Source organism: Nuphar pumila, chromosome 1 (assembly GCF_984573655.1).
Source record: "Nuphar pumila chromosome 1, dmNupPumi1.hap1.1, whole genome shotgun sequence".
NCBI lineage: Eukaryota > Viridiplantae > Streptophyta > Magnoliopsida > Nymphaeales > Nymphaeaceae > Nuphar > Nuphar pumila.
This window is the reverse complement of record NC_143249.1, coordinates 180,504,317-180,527,066: the sequence shown is the minus strand read 5'-3', so window position 1 is coordinate 180,527,066 and position 22,750 is coordinate 180,504,317. Positions and strand designations below refer to the sequence as shown.

Genomic DNA, 22,750 nt, shown 5'->3' with positions numbered 1-22,750 from the left:
TCTTACACCATTCTCATCTCCCAAAACAGTGTTCCAGAACACCAGTTGGGGGTAGGTGGTATTAATTAAAACCTCATTAAATACCATCTCCTGCTCCCAAACATAGCCCTATATTCACCCATAACTAAAACATTTTCCCCCAACTCCTCTCAGCACTTTGCTTCTTCACAGTTTTGGTTTTTAGCCCTTGGTTATGTCCTAGCCAACAGGCAAAACTTCAAGAAAAACAGAAAGTTCGCAATGTATTTCCCTACAATGCATGTTATCGCAAAGTTCTTTGATCAATTTTCTTGGAATAACAGTTCTCAGGATATAAAGTTTTTACTCAATGATGCTCATGTTAAGCATATATTGATACTACAATGCAATGTAGCAACAACAACCAACAAAATCTCCATATGAGAAACCCGAGAAAGTGGAAATGATCCACGCCATATTTTGACTATATATTACAGAATTTTGATGTGAAAAGCAGTTTGAGCCCCAAAGCTTTCAAGTAGCCAAAGCCAAATTAGTTCTTATACTCCATACACAGAATCAAAATCTTGAAACTATGAAGAAGATTGAACAAGGCATACCTTCAAAAACTGTGCAATTGAGTGAGCATTGGAACAAGCTCATCGCTAGATGGCCGGTCAGCAGGCATGTCCGAGAGGCAAACAACTGCAATTCTCACAGCCATCAGCATCTCCTCTTCCTCTCCCTCATCCCCAACAATGTCTTTGTCCAACCCTTCCGCCGTCTCGCCCGCCTGCTGCAAATGCCTCAGCCACCACCCCATCCTACCACCGCCTTCTTCGCCGAAGAAGGGATCAACAGGATCTCGGCCCGTGAGCAGCACTGCCAAGATCACCCCAAAGCTGAACACATCACTCTTTTCAGTATATTTGCAGCTCTGAAAACACTCTGGAGCAACATATGCAGAAGCTCTGCCGGTCTCGCGGGTAAGGCCAACCAGCCCGTAGTCAGCCAACCTCGGCTCAAAATCATCATCTAGCAGCACATTTGACGGCTTCAGATCATAGTGAAGAACCCGGGGGCTACAACCACAGTGAATAAATTGAAGTCCCTTGATGATCCCAACTGCAATTCTATGCCGCATCTCCCAATTCAAGTGGAGCTGGCTTGCTCTGACCTTCTTCATTGCATCCTCGAGACTACCATTCGGCATGAAATCGTAAACCAGCGAGTACCGATCAGATCGGTTCACATAGGCATGCAAACTCATCAAATGTCTATGCTTCAAGCAGCCCAAAACTTCCAAATTCTTCTGAATCCTTCTCTTGGAAGACTTGCTCTGGATTTCCGCCGTGTTCGCTGGTTCGATTCTCTTGACGGCAACTGTAAATCCGTTCTCGAGTATGGCCTTGTAGTACTTTCCATTAGGGCTCGATTCGAGCAATTGGGCATCTCTCAGTGCAGTCTCTTCGCAGAGGAAAGCGAGCATCTTCGGCGTGATCTTGGAGCAGAAATTCACAGGACCTTTCAGGATAGGCGTTCTGCTCATGTACAGAACAGAGACTCTGATCAAACCAGCAATTAAGATGGCAGCCACAAAGCCAGTAAGAGCACCTAACACCACACCCAGAACCAATCTTCTCGGACGATTTCTGCTACCAGGAACGCTAGAGGAAGCCGGCGACTCCGCGGTAAGGCGACCGCTTCTATCTGATAGGAAGCGCCGGTTTTCTTTTCGAACGTCCATTGATTTCATTGCACAAGGGAATATTGTTTCTCTGAATCTCAAAAGCAAGAATAAGGAAAATACTACAAGCCCCAAAATGGGGACAAGGCGTCTTCTGCACCTGCCTTTCATCTTCTTCACAAAGCAGTTCAGATTATACCAAGAAGTCAGCACAAGGAAGGTAGTCCTCGGAGGGAGCTAATCATTCATAGTCCATATAGACACCTCCGCATACTAAACCCAAAACCCTACTCTAACAATCCGAAGTAAGGAAAAAGAAAAACGCGGTTTTCTCAACGAAAACCCTTCTTCTGGCTAGTATCCAAATGGATTCTCAGGAAACCAAAGAACGAGTTGTCCAAATCGATACCCAAACCGAGTCCTTTCTTCAATCTTGCAACCAGAAAGACTAAAACCCACTCGTACTCCCAATTCTCCCAGGTGGATACCGAAGCTAAGCTAGGCAGCGAAACCCTGTATTCCGCCGGAGCAGCCGTCGTCTATTGAGCAGCGTTAGCCCGATCTCGGACGAAAAATCCATCAGAGTTGCCGGAAAAAAAAAGCTCTTTTTCAGAAAGACGCGGCATTTCTCCGCCAGCAAACCCCTGGGAACGTGAAATCTTCCGGCGCTAATAATCGAACGAGAAGCCGGATTTCTCCCTACCCTTGGCAGCAAAACAGAGGGGGTCGTCACGAACCCTCGGCTCCTTCTAGTAAGCTGCATTTTACTTTCTACTACCTGAAGAGGCGAGACCAAGTGGGGCAGAACGTCCCATTTCAGGGCGCTCTGTTGCAGCCGGAAGATGGACCAAAGCAGAGGGGAAGATTCACGAGAGAGAGAGAGAGAGACAGAGAGAGAGAGGTGGGCAGCGCAGCAGTGAGCAGAACTAAGACGCAGGAGGGCGAGCCAGCGGTCGGCAGCAGTGAGCAGCTTCAGCAGTCGTCTCGCCTTTTTCCCGCCCTTCGCTTGAAGGTTAAGGACGAAGATTGGTATATTGCTACGGAAGGCAGGGAGGACCGAGCCCATGCCACACGCGATATATATATATATAGTCACTAGAATATGAGAACCAATATAAAAACCAAAGTAAACCACAATTTTGATGATTTTTTTATTCTTTTCTCTTGAATCTAACGTATAACTTGATTGGTTTCGTAAGAACACGCTCTTGAATCATACGATCTTCATGCATAATTGAGTTTTTTAAGGCTTTAAAATCAATGGTTCATATTCTTCATAAATATTCAAGTATTAAAAAATTTATAAAAATACACGATCCAATGATTCATTCATAGCAAATTCACCATACTAAGCACATCCACATGGTTGGATTTGCAAATAAAGTGTTGAAAATGTCCATATTTTCAGTTCTCATATTTTGGTTCTCTATATATATAGCCATGTATTTTGGTACGGTGAATTTGCTAGGAATCAACCATTTGGATCTTGTATTTTTATGAAAAAAAAATGATTTTTGAATGATTGAATATTTATGAAGATTATGAGCTATTGATTTAAAGCTTTAAAAAAATTCATTTATACATCAAAATAGGATGGTTCAGGAGCGTGTTCTTGTAAAACTAAGCATGTAAATCACATCTGTATGTTTAGATTCAAGAGAAAAAAACAAAAAATTCATGAAAATATTAGCTCTCATATATATATATATGGGGAATGAAAACCTTATCAAGCCTCTCCAATGAAAATTTTTGGATGTTATTTTCAAAATTCTGGCCGTACAAATGTGTTCAGCATGATTGATTTATTATAAACCTACACTTGGATCACGAATTTTGGATTAAAAAATGGTATTTAGAGCCTCAAAATTTTATGAAAATTGTACACCGTTGATATTAAAACTTATAAAAACCTATTCATGCATCGAAATCAAATGCTCCAAGAATTGATTCCTATAAAAACAAGAATATAAAATCACATCTTACAAAAAAATCAATAAAGCATCCATTAAAAAGAGGGTTAGGAGGATTTTCCATTAGAGAGGTTTTTCATTTTCCCTATAAAGAGAGGCCTGCAAGCCCACACAAGGCGCCTTCCCCCACTAACGACCGCGACGTTTTGCCTTTGCCATTGTTCTCTCTTTGTGGAGAATACTCGAAATCCTTTCCTGTTGCTTTACTTTGTGTTCGAATATTGTGGGCCAGCAGACGTTTCCTTTTCCCTCCCTACTTATTTTCGGCTTAAAGTTAAACAGAGAGGCTAATGAACAACAATGACATGAGGTGTGATGTGATACTTGTGTTAAACCCAATTAGATAAAGTTGAGAGAATAACTTTACTCCCTTTCCTTTTGATGTTGCCTTTCAAAAAAAATCATTTAAGCCCTTTCACATCTTGTTTTTCCTTTTTTTATAATCACCTATTTGCATTAATGTTCGGCGAATAATATATATATATATATATATATATATATATATATATATATATATATATATATATATATATATATATATATATATATATATATATATATATATGTGTGTGTGTGTGTGAGTAATGCCTTATTTAGGCTCTCTTTTTCAGTAGGTCTCGTTAGGCTTCTTAAAACATTGTAGTTTTAGTTTTTTTTTTCACGTCTAACACCATAGATGTGATCTATAGGTTTTGTTTAGTGAGAACCAGCTTTTGAATTGACGGAATCTGACATGTATACTGGTTTTTTCGGAGATCCAAAATCAATGGCTATGAAGGTACCAATTTTTCTCCGCTCATAAAATTATATTTTTCATCAAAAAAAACATGATCCAAGAGTCGATTCTCACTAAATCGATCATGCTGAACACATCTAACGGTTCAAATTTATCATAAAACACTTAAAACCTATAGACCAGAATGGGGCCTAATATATATATATATATAGAGAGAGAGAGAGAGAGAGTCGCATGTGATCATCTTAAAGGGTGAAAAAGGCAGGCCGCCATGCATGCTCGTTGCCATGTGAGTGCAAGCTTCGAGAAAACCCGTGCAAGAGAATGGCTTTGTTTGTCCGATTTATGTCCTCTCTCCCTCACTCACATCTATTGTTGGGTTGGGTTCAGTCTTTGCGAGCTTAACTCACCTCAATGTTTATCAGTATCGGCCCTGTATCGATTGACCAACCATTCAGGTGAATAGGGGGGTACTGATATTCAAGTGGATCATTCTGAATCGGCCAAAAAATAATTAAAAAATATCATGTATCAATCAGAACGTGACACGTGTTAAATCTATTAAAATAATTTTGAGTATTTTTTTACATTTATTACAAATAGCAGATTCAGGGGTAAAGCATATCGATTTTCTGTTGATACGATACACATCGGCTGATACAGGCCGATACCCACTGACACTGACAACATTGACCCACCTACAGAACAAACCCCCATAACTGAATTTTGGGTCCACAGGGATGCAGAGTTGTTAAACAATAAACCTAGCCACTCGCAACTGGGCGCGGTCAGACTCAAGTGGTAAGCTCATTGCATTTGTGAAACGGGCTCCTTTCTACGACTCATCATGCTTAATGAGTCAAGCTTCAACAAGGTCAGCCCGCTCACTTATGCTCGTGCGTGTCTGAGTGTGTGCTCAGAGATTTTAACTTTTTTTTTACCTGCCCATTCATGGTTTTATTTTTCTCTTTATTGACTCATGTTGGTAATCACCAGGGTCTCTACTTGAGCTCTTAACTATCAGTCGCAAATCATGGTTTCCAGAATTTCTTGGCAAGGACAAATCTCATAATATTTTAGAAAGTTTTGTTTTTCTTGAGAAAATATCAACATACAACTTTTTTTAAAATATATAAAACAGAATGAGAAAACATTAAAAATAAAAAGTATATATATAAATTCTAGCATCTGGCTGGGAGACAAGATGAGCAGCTCATTGTTCGGCTTGGCTCATGACAAGCTCATGAGCAGAGCTCGAGCTAGGGTTTACCATTAATGATTCCAGCCTGAAGAACCAAAACTAGGATTGTTTATCAGCACAATTTTTTTAGATCATGTCAGGTTTTGAAAATATCATGATAATAAATTCATGATAGTTTAAAAACATCACCCATATTTGTTACTATTCTCTTAACCAAGCAGATTTGACCTTGCAATCGAGTTTATATTGAGGTAAAACAAACCAATCTGAATCTTGGGCCACTTTACCATCTCTCAGATAAGGAATGTTTAACCCAAAGGCAGAGTGAACCCAGGCAGAGTATTAGGCTTAGTAATCTGTCCTGATCTAGTGGGTCTTGACCAGACCAAGCATGAACAGTAGTACAATGTAGTTGAGACCTAGTCCTTCAATTTATACATCATGTACACTTCAATTTCTCAAGTGATTTGTGTCAAGTTTTCTTGTTTTTTAAGAATGAAATTTAGTGCTTACAAGTTGGAGCGGCTCACTGCATTTCTTTTCTACAGGGTTGCTTCCTATGGGGGTTGCAGGGGACCTGATTTCCCCCATCTTGGACTGCAAAGCTAACAATTTCCTACCAAATAGAAGTAAAAGCAAAAAGTTTTACCTAACCAACAAATTTGGCAAGTAAATTATACTCTTTTGATATGAAAGTGTGTGCTATCTGGAAATGTACAGCACCACAAGTTCTAAAACTTGTGCTGATCTTCTGATAATGAAACAACAACAAAACATACTGTTAATTTACATATTAAAAGAGGATATAAATAAGACGATGTAATCACGCTCTCGACATTGGTTGAGTTTACAATCATAATATGCACAACATTGATCTAAGCCGCTGCGCTACAAATATTTATGAAACCAAATTCAGGCAAGAGCACCCCCAAGACAAGGTATGGCGCAAAAGGAAAGCAGTACATGCCAGAGAATACTAGCCAAAGCAACCAAACCTTTGGGGCATGGTCACATACTTCATCATAGTACCCCCACCGTAGGCTGCATGACTTTCACTGGAGCTAAACTTACCAGGATCATCATATGGATAGATAGTGGAAGAGCACGCAAAAACCTCTTCCCCTCTCTCTCTCTTAATTAACCTCGAGCAACTGCTCTTGCAGAAGAGAGCAAAATGCCTACCTGGTGAGGGCATCAACCGATGTAGAACCGTAATTATATGCAACTTTTAACTCCCCTAGGTTATCTGTTTGCTTGTGATAAACAACTGAAAAGCTCTTCATCGTTACCAGATTCCGTGCTGGCTTGAAGAGGGGTCCTTCTATTTCCATCAACAGCCAAAGTACTTGCTCCTCTGTAGCATTATTGAATAAAATGAGAAAGATTAACTGCCATATAAAATAAAAGCAACAGAGAAGCAGGAAAAAAGATACAGTACCTAGAAACCAGCAACTTCGCAAGTACATTATTGCCTCTCAGAATGCTATGGTGGAGAGGTGTCTGGCCTTTAGAATCAGTAGCATTTATGTTAGCACCATACTGGAGGAGAAGCTCTATCATGCCAACATCTCCAGTCTGGCATGCCAAGTGAAGGAGAGAGCAGCCCTCAAGGCCTTCATCTACCTCACCTTTGTCCTCATTTGTGCTAATGGAACTCAAATTGCTTGTGGCCGATTGCCAATCAGATTGAGAACAAGAAGCTCCCCGATGTGTCTGCCTTGCAGGGGATCCGGCTTTTGGCGACGTCTTGTGAGTGCTGTCCAATTCTATGGATGCAGTATCATGAGAATAAGCTGAGTTTTGTTGCTCATGCAAAAGCATAACTCTTGCTAGGGTGAGACATGGGCTAATTGATGCCTGCCCATGTACCGCATTTACATCGGCATTTGAAACTACAATGAGGCGATATACAGCTTGTTTTTCATTAGCATGAACACTGTCCCACATCTGTTGAGTTACAGAAAGGAGATTCTGGTTCGAGCTCTGATTTTGAACAAATATTTTTTCTGCATACTGAAATATTAAATGCTTATTATCACGAATCACAAAGTATTATTCTGTCAAAAAGAATACTATTGATGTTGCAGAATAATAAAAGAACACAACAATAAGATATCCACCAGACCATCACACAGGGACACTTCATTTTCTAATCTTGTACCGTATCGTCAGATTTTCAATCTCCAGGACCTTCCACGCGTGAGAGCTGAGAAACAGAGAGAGAGATAGAGAAAGGGAGAGAGAAGTTGGGAGAAACCGATACCCTGTTGTGTTAGGGTTGGCTGCTGTGTATACTCCTTTATATTAACATGTGATTACAAAATTAGGGTAATAAAATACCCTCATTACAATAACTTATATTACACAATGCCATTAATGAGAAGTGGATGTCACGGGTCTGGATCTCCAGATCCATGACCCGTAACCAGAGAAAACACTTCTTTTCACCCTCCCTCAAGTTGTGCATGATCTTGAACCATGAACAACTTGCCTTTTAACATCCAAAATCTGTCTTTTGTCAATCCTTTTGTAAATATATCCGCCACTTGATTTGTAGTTCGAACAAATTCAGGCTCAATCTCTTTCTCTTCTACCTTTTGTCTCACAAAATGTTGGTCTATTTCAATATGTTTGGCACGACTGTGATGGATTGGATTAAAGGACATATTAATGGCACTCTGGTTGTCACACAAAAGAAGTGATCGAGATATCAATTCGCCGACTTCTGTCAGTAGATGTCTAATCCAAGTAGCCTCAGCAGTGGCGGCTGCCATTGACCTGTATTAGGACTCTGTACTGGATCTGGCAACAGCCTTTTGTTTCTTACTACTCCAAGAAACCAAATTCATCCCAACAAATACACAATAGCCGGATATTGATCTGCGTTCATCTGGATCTCCCGCCCAGTCCGCATCATAATAAATAGTGATCTCATGTGCATTTTGCCCATTTGTCTTTCGCTTATATATGAGACCATCCCCAACCGTTCCCTTCAGATATCGTAGTATCCGTTTAAATGCTTCCATATGCCCTTCACATGGTGCATGCATAAACTGAGAAACTTGATTCACCGAGTAGACTATATCAGGGCGAGTAAAAGTGAGGTATTGTAACATACCCACTATGCTACGGTACTGTGTGGGATTATCAAATGGATCTCCATCTTGAGAGCTAAGCCTTTAATGAAGAACGCTAGGAGTGCTCAAGGGCTTGCAGTCTTTCATACCCGCTTTATTGAGAACATCAATGGTATACTTATGTTGAGTGAGAGTCATCTCTTCAGAGGTACTGTCGACTTCAACTCCAAGAAAGTACCGTAGTTTGCCAAGGTCCTTCATTTTGAACCTCTGATTCAAGAGATGTTTGACTTCTTCAATGTGCTCATTGGAATTACCAGTGATAATGATATCATCCACATATATCAACAACAGAGTAATTGTGTCTTGGTTCTTAAATATAAATAAGGAGTGGTCAAGAAGAGATTTCTTAAAACCATATTTTTGTATTTCAAGAGAAAAGCTGTCGAACCAAGATCGAGATGCCTGCTTCAATCCATATATCGCCCTTTTTAGTCTGCAGACATATTTTGTAAGATTACCTTCTGCGTAACCAGTGGGTTGTTCCATGTATACTTCTTCTCTCAAATCTCCATGAAGAAAAGCATTCTTCACATCAAGTTGGCTAATAGTCCATTGGTGTTCAATAGCTAAAGAAAGTATGACTCTGATTGTCCCCATCCTCACCACTGGACTAAAAGTTTCATCATAATCCTGTTCTTGCTCCTGTGTAAAACCTTTGGCTATAAGTCTCGCCTTGTATCGCTCTATAGTCCCATCTGGTTTATACTTTATTTTGTACACCCATTTTGAACCAACAACGTTTCTGTCAGGTGGTCTTGATACGACATCCCACGTACCACATTCATGTAGAGCTTCCATCTCCTCATTCATTGCTTCAATCCATCTTCTGGAATTTGATGCTTTAGAGAACGTTGTGGGTTCATCTTCTTTATTCAAGGCTGTTAGAAAGAGTTGAAAATCTAATGAGAAATTTTCATAATTGACCCACCTTTCAATTGGATGGCGAGAACGTGTGGAACTTCTAGTATCAACGATGTTGGATGTAGAGGATGTGTCCAAGTCTGAATTAACTATGGTGGGCGGCGCTCTTTCTCGTCGAGTGTAGACAAGGCCTTTATACCTTCCTGGATTCAAAGTTGGGTCTGTATTTTCATGAGCAATCATTCCATCAAAAGACAGGTTTCTTATCCTTTTGAGTGCAATTTGAGCAAACATCACTAGCTCCTGAGAGAAGTTCATAATTCAACCAAGGATAATAAGTCTCAACTTTAGGTTTTGATTCTGAAGAACTAGTACATCGACAATCAAAATTCAATTCATTGAAGATGACATTTCTTGATATTTTGATGCGCTTGCTCACCGGATCATAGCATCTGTACCCTTTATAGTCATCAGCATAACCCACAAACCTGCACTTCAGGGTCTTGTCCTGAAACTTATGTCTCCTTGAACTGTCAACATGAACATAGCATAAACAACCAAACATATGCAAATCATAGTAGTTGGGATGTACACCAAAAAGAGACAAGTAAGGAGACTTGTTTTCCAAAATAGTCATGAGCAATCGATTTATCACATGAACTGCAGAATGAAAAGCCTCTGTCCATAAAGTGATCGAAAGACTACTGTCATGCATCATGCTCATCGCACTCTCAACAATATCGCGATGCTTCCTTTCAGCAATCTCATTCTGCTGAGGTGTGTGTGGGCAAGACACCTTTTTCCTTATCCCGTTACTTTGAAGAAAGTTAGTAAAGTCAATGGAAGAGAATTCACCTCCTCCATCACATTGGAAACTTAGGATGTTTTCAGAAAATTGGTTTTTGACAAAGGAATGGAAGTTACGGAACAACTTGAAAGTCTCAGATTTATGTTTCATGAAAAATATCCAAGAATAGCGAGAATAACTGTCAACAAATAAAAGATAATATCTAGTTCCAGATATGGAAGCAACTGAAGCAGGCCCCCAAACATCAGAACAGATAGTCTCAAAAGGTCTTGAAGCTCTTTTATTGATAGAATGAAATGGTAAAACATGACTCTTACATAAGAGACAACTAGAACATTTATTGTCATTGACATTTATTCCTAAACTTGACTTGGGAATGAGGTTATTTGAAACAAGCTTTTCAATGAAACTACTACTGCAGTGACCTAGACGACCATGCCAAACGTTTGGCTTATTGATTTCAGAGACACTAAAAACGCAGGTAGGATTTTCAGAAGGCAACGATGATTGGAGCTTCAAGTTTGGGTCTAAAGAGCGAATATGTGCTGAAGAATCTTCTTGAAAAACATACGTATTGCCTTGCCGTTTTCCTCTAGCGAATGTCTCCTTCGTGCAGAGATCCTTGACAAGAACAGAAGAGGGAGTAAATTCAACTGAGGCTTTGATATCATCAACAAGTTTAGAAACTGAAACGATGTTTTTCTTGATATTAGGAGCATAAAGAACCTTTGAAAGGTTGATGGAAGATTCGGGAAAGGGTATAATGGAATTTCCAATATGCGAGACAGAGTGGTGTGATCCATCTCCAGTAACTATACTACTTCTACCAATGTAAGGAACAAGTTTTAGGAGCTTACCTACATCACCAGTAACGTGAGTCGCTGCGCCAGAGTCCACATACCAAGTACCTTGCTCATTTTGTTTCAGATTCAATTCTGCTAAGGCTGACAACAATAACTCCTTTACTTCTTTGTTGGTCCTTGTACTGTCTGTGCCTCTTTTTGCTTCAGTTTGTGTTGATTTTCCTTTATTTAGGGGATTGAACCAACAGTTAGCTTTGATATGCCCATTTTTATTACACAGAAAGCAGGTAGGAATTGGCATATGTCTTTGTGGATTGGTATATGTGTTGGGTGTAGGCAATAATCCACGACCTCCATGATCACTTCTCCCTTGTGCTCCCTTTCTCTTGATATCATAGCTTCCTCGTCCTCGTGCATAAGTAATCCCTGTAGCAAGAACTTCTTGTGCCCCAGTATGCATAGATGATTCTTCAAAAAATCCCTTTAGATTCATCTCATATTGTAACAATTTTGCACGCAGATCTTCAAAGTTGGGCAGCTCAGGTAAACATAACAGGGAAGTGACAATCATATGATAGTCGTGTCCCAATCCACGGAGGGTTTGTTGTACCAAATCTTTATCAGTAACTGTACTTCCAACAACTGCTAGCTGATCTGTGATAACCTTCATTTTGTTCAAATATTTCATGATGGTCATGGAATCCTTTCTTAACATTTGAAATTCTCTTTTAAGAAACATAATCCTGGCCTGAGAAACCTGTGAGTATGTCTGAACAAGTCTGTTCCAAAGTTGCATGGCAGTGCAGTCATCTAGAATGGCTACAAGTACCTCTTGTGACAATGTAGATGTAATATAAGCAACTAGCGCTTGGTCTCTTTTCATCCAAGCCACAAATTCAGGATTTCTAACATATACTGTAGTAGATTCCCCTTTGTTGTCCCTTTCTTCTCGTGATATGAACTCAGGAGGAACTGGAATAGATCCATCCAGATGTCCAGAAAGATCCTGACTCCTAATGAAAGGTATGATTTGCCTCTTCTAAGTCAAGAAGTTACCATTATTTAATTTTTCAGACACGAGTTGGTTGAGGAAACTTGAAGAAAGAACCGACTGGCTAGGAAGTGAATCCATGTTTCACAGTATTAAGAGTGTGTTCAGCACAATCTGCCTACGCCTACAGTTTCTGTAAACTTTTTTTTTTGCAGAAACTAATTCAGATCAATGGCTATCAGATTGCAGAAACTAATTCAGATTGCTGATTTGAAACAGAAATTGAATATCTATCAGATTTTTGATTTGTATATGAAATGGAATATTGGGTATGAAAATCACCAAAAAAAAATTTGTGAATATGAATTCCTACTATGTATTGACGCAATGCTTTCAAGCTAAAAGAGGTAAAATAGAAGAAATGAGAGTGTATCGGCTTCATCAAATCTGATCAAGGATGCAGTTGAATCAAAATAGGGCCCTGCGTGATTAGATCACGCTGCTATCAAGAGCGATAAATTGGGTATGCTAGTGACAGAATGAGGAATGAAGAAAAGGTATTTTCAACAAAAGATTTGGGTCAAAAATCTGGGTTGAGTCACTCAGTCCTCTCTGAGTTGACTTAGATTAGGTTGGGAGATGGTTTGATCAGATCTGATTAACGTCAGATCTGATCGAGTTCAAGAGACAGAAAGGAAACTGTAGGGAGAAGAAGTCAGATCTGATTATCGTCAGATCTGAATGATATCAGGTCTGATTGAGAAGAAAAGAATGGGATGGGTCAGTCGTGAACCAGAAAAAAAATTAGATGAGATAAGATGACAGAAGAAGAATATTTTCTTGACTTAGAAGAGGAAATCGAGAAGGGATAGATCTTTCAGACTTACCTTTGAGATCGATTCAAGTTTCAACTGAAGCGTGGCTCTGATACCATGTCAGATTTTCAATCTCCAGATCCTTCCACGCGTGAGAGCTGAGAAACAGAGAGAGAGATAGAGAAAGGGAGAGAGAAGTTGGGAGAAACCGATATCCTGTTGTGTTAGGGTCGGCTGTTGTGTATACTCCTTTATATTAACATGTGATTACAAAATTAGGGTACTAAAATACCCTCATTACAATAACTTATATTACACAATGCCATTAATGAGAAGTGGATGTCATGGGTCTGGATCTCCAGATCCATGACCCGTAACCAGAGAAAACACTTCTTTTCATGTATCCCCTTATAACTATTTGTAGCAGATAGCTTCACCAAAATAGACATCAAATGTCACATAGTGAACAGACATTTGAGAAAACCATGATCTACATACAACCTTCCGGTGGAAACATGACAAAATTCCTAGTTCATGTTCTATCACAGCAGTTTGGTTTTTGTATCAGTGGGAACATTTAGAATATTCCTAGAAGCCACAATTTAAAAGATCCGTTTGAAGTGCATTACAGTCGCTGGCCACAAAGTTCAATGAAGTTTCTGGACCTCTATTGTCTAAAACTTAGCTATGAGCGAACATAGTAATGGAACAATCACATAACAATTCCCATTAGGTAAAGGACAATTAAAAACAAACATTTCAAACTCAGAGCAGAGCGCTTGCATGATGCAGTCTTAACCATTAATACTAAGACACTATAGCCAGACTTATTCACAACCCACACATAATCCAAATGGTGTATGTATGCCCAGGTATCCTTTCATGCAGTTTTCGATGCTATTGCTTGCAATAACTAGATGTCCAAATCAAGGTTTTAAAACCCGTGACTCGGAACTCGACTCGTTCTTTATTGACTCGTGACTCGGTGGGTCAACTCGGTGACTCGGACCGGGTTTTGTTAACTTTTGATTTTAAAAGAAAAACAATATATAATTTGTCTGAAACCATGTTTTTGAGTAAACATAGTCTCCAAATGTCTGTAAGAATATAAAAACAACTGCAAAGAGCTATAGAGGTTTGCTTGAATAATTGAATTTGATATCTATACAAGCACTTTGACTAATTCATGACTTGAATTAGAGGATTTGGTCACCATGAGTTCAGTCTGCTACTACCTAAGGTTCCTAAAATGGCCAATCATATATGCTAGCTTGTTTTAAAAGTTTTAATTCCCTCTCTAACAAATCCATAAATGTAAAATAGGGATATATGTGCATATTGAAAGTTTACAGAATGCCCAATATAACATAAATAAGCAATTTTCTCATGTATAAAACTATGCAGGAAATATATTAATGGCACAACTATAAAAAGACTACTAATATTTGAATATGTACAATGCTTGTTCACATAACAAATGGATGATGAAACCTAAATGTGACTTCCTATAGGCACAGTTGACCCTCCATATATAGTGAGAATCATTTCTTTAAAATATTTTGCTAGAATAAGTTGATAACACAGGGTGAACAGGTAGTTCGAACAACATGGCAATTTTATTCTATGGATTTAAATGCTTTTTTATCTTTAAATGATTTTTATTTTCTTTTTTATACAAAATCTGGGGGTAACCCTTTTTAAAATATATGTACTTATATATTTCGAAATTGTAATTTGAAACTCAAAAAACAAATTTCAAACATCCCAAAACTCGCCTGAGTCAGGCCGAGTCAAGCCGAGTCAGGCCGAGTCAAGCCTGAGTCAAGCCCGAGTTTTGGCAAACCGAGTTTGCCTTGCTAGGTTGACTCACTGGAGGGCCGAGTCAACGAGTTGACTCGGCGAGTTTTAAAACACTGGTCCAAATTCTACTGGTTCACTTGAAAACTTTATGATTAGAAGATCAGATCATTAGTTACCTTTGCATGAATATATTTCTCCTTTGTTGAAATTGGATCACCAGGAGTAGGTTTGCTCATAAGAATCGAACGATGTCTTTTCTCAGATTTACTGGAACTGAAAGAAATGGAAAAAAATTTGTTTGTTCACTCCAAGTTGACAATCAGAAAGGAATCCATTTTTAAGTTCTCATGTCTACCTGGTATGGATGCCATCAGAAATTGACTTATTTATGCAGTGCAACTGATCCTCCCAGATTGAGTTTGTGAATGCATTACCAAGTGACTGGAATAAATTAATTACAGAAGGTTCCCATACCTTCACATCAAGTGTCAAAGACCTCACCTGTACATGAAAAAGTGTAAGAAAGATCATGGTCAACAAAAAACGAGCTGTACAAGAGATTCTGCAGAAGCACCTAATCAAGAAATGAGGGTTACTAGATGTGTTAACCCAGTAAGAGATGGGAATCCAGAATGTAAGAAAACTGGATAAAACTAAAATTTGTCATGAAACACCAACCATAACATCTGCAAGAAACTCATCACATTATAGATGCTCCAAGTGACTAAGTTGTATTATTTATGCTAACAAGGTTCTCTTTCTGAACTTAAAGGTTGCAAAATTTCAAACCCATTAATCTCTTTCAAGATAGGTGTTCCTGAGTCTCACTTTGTTTCATATGTAGGCAAACATGCAACAATACTAGAGATGCATTATTTAAGGGAATTTAGCATTGAGAGTAAAAATCAAATGATTCTGAGTGAAACTTCTCAAAAGAATTGGCAATTACAAAGTAGAATCTAACTTGTTTCTGTACAAATCCTGAAATACATGGCACAATCAAGAGAATAGCAAAGAACCAAAGAGACTAAGAGAAAGAGAAGAAGAATAGAATCTTCATTAGATGAAAAGAATTTACAAGACACTTAAGGGAGTCGATCTCCCTAGCCTCACTACAAGACAAAAATGTTTGACTTTGCTCATATGGATACTTTACAAAAATACCCCCAAGAATAATAATATATACACATAGAAGGGCATCACTCCCTAGCATCATTACAAGACAAAATCTTTGAATTTGCTCTTATGACTACTTTACAAAAATACCACCCCCAAAGAATAATGATATATACACATAGAGGGGTAGCACTCAAAATGTAAAACACTTATTATACATTACATTCCTCAACACTCCCCTTCAAACTTGAGATGATGTTAACACAATCATTCCAAGCTTGAGAAGGAATATCTAAAAAACTTAAAAAGGCAAACTCTTAGCAAAGCAATCTGCAATTTGATGACTGTCCCAATGTATACTAGTGAGATGACTCCTCCTTGATATCTTTTTCGCATGAAGTGACAATGAATCCCAATATGCTTAGTTCTTTCATGAAACTTTGGATTCTTGGATATTTTAAGTGCAATTTGATTGTCACAGCAATGCGGAGTTCTTCCACCAACCTTGACCTCCATAACTTCAAGCAACCACCGCAACCACATAATCTCAGCAGTAACTTGGGCCATAGCCCTATACTCAACCTCTACAGTAGAGAGAGCAACTCTTGGTTGCTTCTTTCTTCTTCAGGTTATCAAGGAGTCTCCCTGAAATACACAAAATCATGTAGTCAAGTGATGATCTTGAGCGACTTCCAAATTCTGCATCACATTAAGCCCTCAACTCAAGCGTCGTAAACAAAGAAAAGAATAAGGCACAATTCATGTTTTCCCTGATATATCTGATAATCCGTACAACTACCATAAGATGTGTGGATCTAGGAGCCCTCATGAACTGACTCACCACATGAATTGCAAAAATGATATCAAGTCTATATATAGTCAAGTAAATCAGACTCTCAACCAACGGCCTATATATAGTAGGATCCTCGAGAAGCTCTCTATTTGAATGCTTTAACTTGCAACTTGCCTTTATGGGAGTATCCACGTGCTTCTTATCATTTGCTAACCCAGCCTTGTTGATTAACTCAGTTACATATTTATGTTGAGTCAACATATATCCCCTCTCAAAATATGCCACTTCAAGTATTTTAGTTTTCTCAAGTCCTTCATTTCAAAGCATTCTACAAGTTTGTACTTTATCTTCTCAATCGGGCCTCTATCATCCCCAACAATAATCATATCATCTACATATTGCAAGAGTAAGTATTGTCACAAACAATACCTCATCATCTAACTGAGTCTAACTGATGTTACTTCAAGGAGTATTTTAATAGTAGTCATTGAGCCACTTGAACAAAGGTATCTTCAAAATTTATAACATATTGTTGACTATACCCTTTGGCCATAAGTCGAGCTTTATATCTTTCTATCATTACATTTTCCCATGTCTTAATCTTGTATACCCACTTGCACCCAACAATATTTTTGCCACTTGACAGCTTGACTAATTGGGCATTCCATTATTGAAAAGTAATGCAACGCATACCTATTCTTCGTTTATGGCCTATCTACCAATTAGATGTCAAGAATGCCTTTTTAAATGAAGATATTTGCTAAGAAGTTTATATGGATCCTTCGTCGGGTCTTGAAATAGAAAAAGGAAAAACACTTAAGCTTAATAAGGCTCTTTATGGTCTTAAGTAAGCTCGAAAAGCTTGGTATCACCGCTTGAGTAAAGTTGTTCTTGATAGTGGATTTAATTCTTGTTACACTGACACTGCTCTTTTTGTTAAGAATGCAGGGAACCACATAACTATCTTACTTTTATATATTGATGATATGAGCATCATTGAGAATGATAAAAGGGGCATTGAATCTATTACAAATGTTCTTAAAAACAATTTTGATACGTCTAACCTTGGATTTTTAAGATATTTTTTAGGGATTGAAGTTGCATATTCTCTTCGGTGATATGTTCTTTCTCAAATGAAGCTTGCATCAGATATTATTGCTAAATCTGACTTGATTGACGAAAAGAAAATAAAAACTCTAGAAGTAATCAATGCTAACATGAGGTCCAATGATGGACCTCTTTTAGAAGATCCTACTTATCGCCAATTAATCGGATCTCTAACATATTTGTCCATTACCAGGCCAGACATTGCTCATGTTGTACACAGTTCAAGTCAATTAAAAAATGCTCCTCCTACTATTCACATGGCAGCTATCCTGTGAATTATCAGATATCTGAAGGAAACTATAACAAAAGGGCTATTCTTATCTTCTTCTTCATTTCCAAATTTAATTGCATATACTGACTCTGATCAGGGTGAAAACCTCAATAATCATATTTTTACCACAGGTTATTGTGTTTTTCTAGAAAATGTAAGAAACAACAGAAGGTTTCTCTATCTTCTACAGAAGCCGAGTATAGGGCAATGGCCACCACTACAACTGAACTTGTTTGGTTAAGAAGTTTGCTCAAAGATATGGGAGTTATCATCTCTATTCCTTCGAAGTTATGCTGTGACAACAAAAGTGTCATCTACATTGCTAGTAATCATACATTTCATGAATCAACAAAGCACATTGAAATGGACTGTCATTATGTTCGAGGTGAGTTTTTATGGAGCATTATTAAACTTCCATACATCACTTCATACTTCTAGCTTGCAAATTTCTTTACCAAAGCTTTACCATCCCCTAGGTTCTCCTTTCTTCTAAGCAAACTTTTGGTGATTTCACCGTCAATTTGAGGGGTGTTAAAATATATGTATATCATTTTCCTGTTATCTTTTGTAATGCCTACTAGGGGCAATTTAGTCTTTTTTATTATGGTCATTTTTATTTTTTTCTTATTTTTGTTCTTTTTCATTTGTGTAGGGGCAAAAGGGTCCAACTCATAGAGTCGTTGGAACCCTCCCCAGTGGTCGCAAATATGAGCGTTGGAGAGCTCCCAACATACTCTATGGGAGCCCCCTTGGTCCCATAAAGTGTAGAAAAAGGGGCTTTTGCCCCCACTCCTCTATAATGCTTTCTATATCATTTCAATATACTATTCTTAATATTTCAAGTTCTCTCTCTTTCACACATTGTGTGTGTTTGGTGCCTAGTTCTTTGTGGCTTATTGTATTTTGCCCATTAGTGGCGACTTGTTTATGTGCTTGTGCATTCCTTATTGTCACTTTGTGACATTGTTCTTTGCACTAGTGTTTCATTACACATTTATTTTTTATGAATCAAACTTCAGCAAAATTAATTTTGACAGGAATCGCTATTGACATCAGAGACATTAGCACTTGTGTATTAGCTGGAGTGGCTATTTTTTTGCTATAAGCTTTTTTAGACTGCAAGAAACTTTGGATATTATCATGGAACATAGATAAAGATGGAGGTCCATGTATGATACACTGGACTATAGCTTTCAGGGGTTTGGGTATTACAGGAATGAATCCCATGAATTTGCATTATAAAGTTGTTATGGCTGCCTGGAAGCAGGAATGACAACAAATGGGCTCCCATTTTGAAACTTAACTACAGGTTAAAGCTTGAAATTGTCTGTTGTATATGCAATCACCCCTTTATACTTGCTGTACAGCATGTGTAACAGTAGAATAACTAGATGGTTAAGGTTTTGTTTTTTGTTGTTTGCCCCATCCAAAATATTTCATATGACACTTAATCTATATGCACTACAGTGCATAACTCTTTTAGTTGGAATCTGTTGAGGAATGCAATGTATATAGTATGTGTTTTGCATTTTGAGTGCTGCCCCTCTAGGTGTACATATCATTATTCTTATGGGTATTCTTGTAAAGTATCCATAAGAGCAAAGTCAAAGATTTTTGCAACAAATGGAATCCCATTTTGATACTTAACTACAGGTTAAAGCTTGAATTTTGTCTGTTGTATATGCAATCACCCCTTTATATTTGCTGTACAGTATGTGTAACAGTAGAATAACTTGATGGTTAAGGTTTTGTTTTTTGTTATTTGCCCCATCCAAAATCATTCATATGACACAGAATTTATATGTACTACAGTGCATAACTCTTTTACTTGGAAACTGTTGAGGAATGTAATGTATAGTATGTGTTTTGCATTTTGAATGCTGCCCTTCTAAGTGTACATATCATTATTCTTAGGGGTATTCTTGTAAAGTATCCATAGGAACAAAGTCAAAGATTTTTTGTCTTGTAATGAGGCTAGGGATGATATATTGTTTTGGGTATCAGTGGACTTCATTGTTAGATATTTTAGTGAAGTGATTGGGTATCATAGTGTTATGTTATAAGTATGATTCCATATAAATATATATAACTATATTTAATAATGCAATTTAGATTGCCCACCAGGGGCATTTTGGTCATTTTGTACCAGGGTAGTTCTATCATTTAACAAATAGTTTTTCTTTTTGTATTTATTTCTCTTTTTTTATTATTTTTTGTATTTTCTACTCTTTGTAAGGGCATTATTGTAAATTTCTCATTTATTTTGGGGCCCCCTTTGGCCTCTTCTTGTCTATAAATAAAGGCTTAAAGCCCCTTGTATTCTTATGCTTCTTAGAAGCTCTTTTATGAAAAAAATCATTACTTTTAAGTGTGTTGTCACTCTTTTTTTATATTGCATGCACTCTTGTGTTGTGTAAGCCTTAGTACTTTTTGTATTGTCCCTTAGTGGACGTGTATTTGTGCTTGTGGACATTTTACTTGTGGCTTCTGGATTACTTCATTACATGGTATCAAAGCCAAGTTGGTGTTATCCTATCAAGTTCGGTGATCAAGGAAGTGTGGTGGACCGTGAAGATTGAAGGGCATCAATTCGTGCCTTGAGAAGAGTGCCACCATTGGTGAAGAATTTTTTAGGATAATCTTCCTTTGGTGAAGTGCTTCTTACCTCTTCTTTATATAGCTATTTTCTTTGGTTTCTTGTCCACATGGAGCACAAAAACAAGATTGATCTCTATTTTATGGGTACCATTCATCCTTAGAATTATTTGCTTTTATTGATGTTGATTGGGGAGGTAACTCAAATGATCGTATCTTAACTACTGGTTTTTGTGTTTTCTTAAGTGATTCTTTGATTTTCTGGAGGTGCAAAAAAACAATTTTTTTTTATCATCAACTGAAGTTGAGTATCGTGTGATGGCCACAACTACGATAGAACTTGTATGGCTCAGGAACCTTATCCATGACATAGTCATCATCATCTCAAAACTTTCTAAGTTGTGTTGCGACAATAAGAGCATTATTTATATTGCAAGCAATCACACCTTTCATAAGAAGACTATGCATATTGAAATGGACTGCCATTACGCACAAGATGAATATCGGAAAGGGACTATTGAGTTGTCATTTGTCATGTTGGAGTATCAACTTGCAAATTTTTTTACTAAAGCTCTTGCACCTCGGTTTATTTTTCTTCTTAACAAACATTCAGTTACATCACCGTAAGTTTGAGGAGGGGTGTTAAGTTATATGTATGATTATATATATCTTGTATATATAACTATATTTAATAATGTAATTTAGGCTGCCCACCAGGGGCATTTTGGTCATTTTGTATAAGGGTAATTCTGTCATTTAAAATATTTTTTCTTGTTATATTTATTTCTCTTTTTTTTTGTATTTTCACTTTTTGTAAAGGCATTATTGTAAATGCCTCCTTATAGTTGTTGGTAGTACTCCCAACGTCTATTTTAGAGGCTCCCTTTGGCCTCTTCTTGTCTATAAATAAGGGCTTAAAGCCCTTTGTATTCTTATGCTTCTTAGAAGCTCTTTTATGAATAAATTCATTGTTTTTAAGTGTGTTGTCTCTCTTTTTGATATTGTATGCACTCTTGTGCTTCTGTAAGCCTTAGTGTTTTTTGTATTGTTCCTTAGCGGACATGTATTTGTGCTTGTGGACATTCTACTTGTAGCTTCTGGATTACTTCATTACACAGTACTCTTGTGCTTTGCGTATGCTGTAGGTGTGATATATACCACATATATTGCATCCTCTTTGACTGTGTTTTGTGTGTTTCTACAGGATTTAGAATTGTAGTAGAGGGTTGTGGTGAGAATGGAGAAAGGAGAATCCATCCAAATTATTCCGGTAAAGTTGGATGGAACCAACGACGACTATTAGTCGGATTTCATGACTGCTGTAGTGGAAGGATAGGAGCTTAGTGTAATGAAATATGCGGAAAAGCAAAGAGTGCACTAAGCACTTACAACATTTACTAATGAACAAACAAAGAGGGGCTAATACCCAACCCACAAGAGACAACACAACATAAAAATATAAATGCCTCTTATTGAAAGAGAGAGAGCTCTCAAGAGTAAGAAATACAAGAGGGGAGCACCCCTATTTATACACAAGAGAAGGAGAGGGAGAGGGCCAAGAGGCCTTAAAAGGAGAGCCACCTAGGGGGCTCCCCATGTAGTCGTTGGGAGCCCCCAACGGTCACTAATGTGACCGTTGGAAGCCCCATCGACTACATGGTGGGGCCCCTTTTGAGTGAGCAAAAAACAAAAAATAAAAAATACATTTTACAAAAAATAAAGAGAAAAATAAACTAAGAAAAACAAGTACCCCTATCGGGTACTTGTGAAATGACAGAAATACCCCTATCGGGTATTATATATATATATATATATATATATATAAAAATATATAAATATATATATATATATGAATTACATATATTTTAACACCCTCCCTCAAGCTTTACGGGGATATAACCGAAAGCTTGTTACGGAGAAACAAAAACCGAGGAGCCGCAAGAGCCTTAGTGAAGAAGTTCGCCAACTGGTACTCTGATGTGACGTAAGGTAGTGCTATAGTTCCTCTTAGGAATTCATCCCGAACGTAATGGCAGTCCATCTCAATATGTTTAGTACGCTCATGGAAGGTGTGATTGCTTGCAATATAGATTGCGCT

The 22,750-nt window shown here is 37.9% G+C and overlaps 1 protein-coding gene across 1 annotated transcript in view; it reads right to left on the bottom strand.

The window, feature by feature from the left end:
* Window positions 1-580: 580 nt before the first annotated feature.
* LOC149851513 (ADP-ribosylation factor GTPase-activating protein AGD3-like) overlaps window positions 581-22,750 on the bottom strand; it is a 70,291-nt gene continuing 48,121 nt past the window's right edge. Inside the window, exons 16-22 of the mRNA XM_090008639.1 lie at window positions 15,126-15,271; window positions 14,947-15,043; window positions 7,366-7,565; window positions 6,991-7,269; window positions 6,807-6,906; window positions 6,083-6,168; window positions 581-1,736 (exon numbers count right to left, since the gene is read on the bottom strand). Coding sequence (XP_089864765.1) covers window positions 581-1,736; window positions 6,083-6,168; window positions 6,807-6,906; window positions 6,991-7,269; window positions 7,366-7,565; window positions 14,947-15,043; window positions 15,126-15,271 — 2,064 coding nt within the window. The remainder of the gene's footprint in view (window positions 1,737-6,082; window positions 6,169-6,806; window positions 6,907-6,990; window positions 7,270-7,365; window positions 7,566-14,946; window positions 15,044-15,125; window positions 15,272-22,750) is intronic.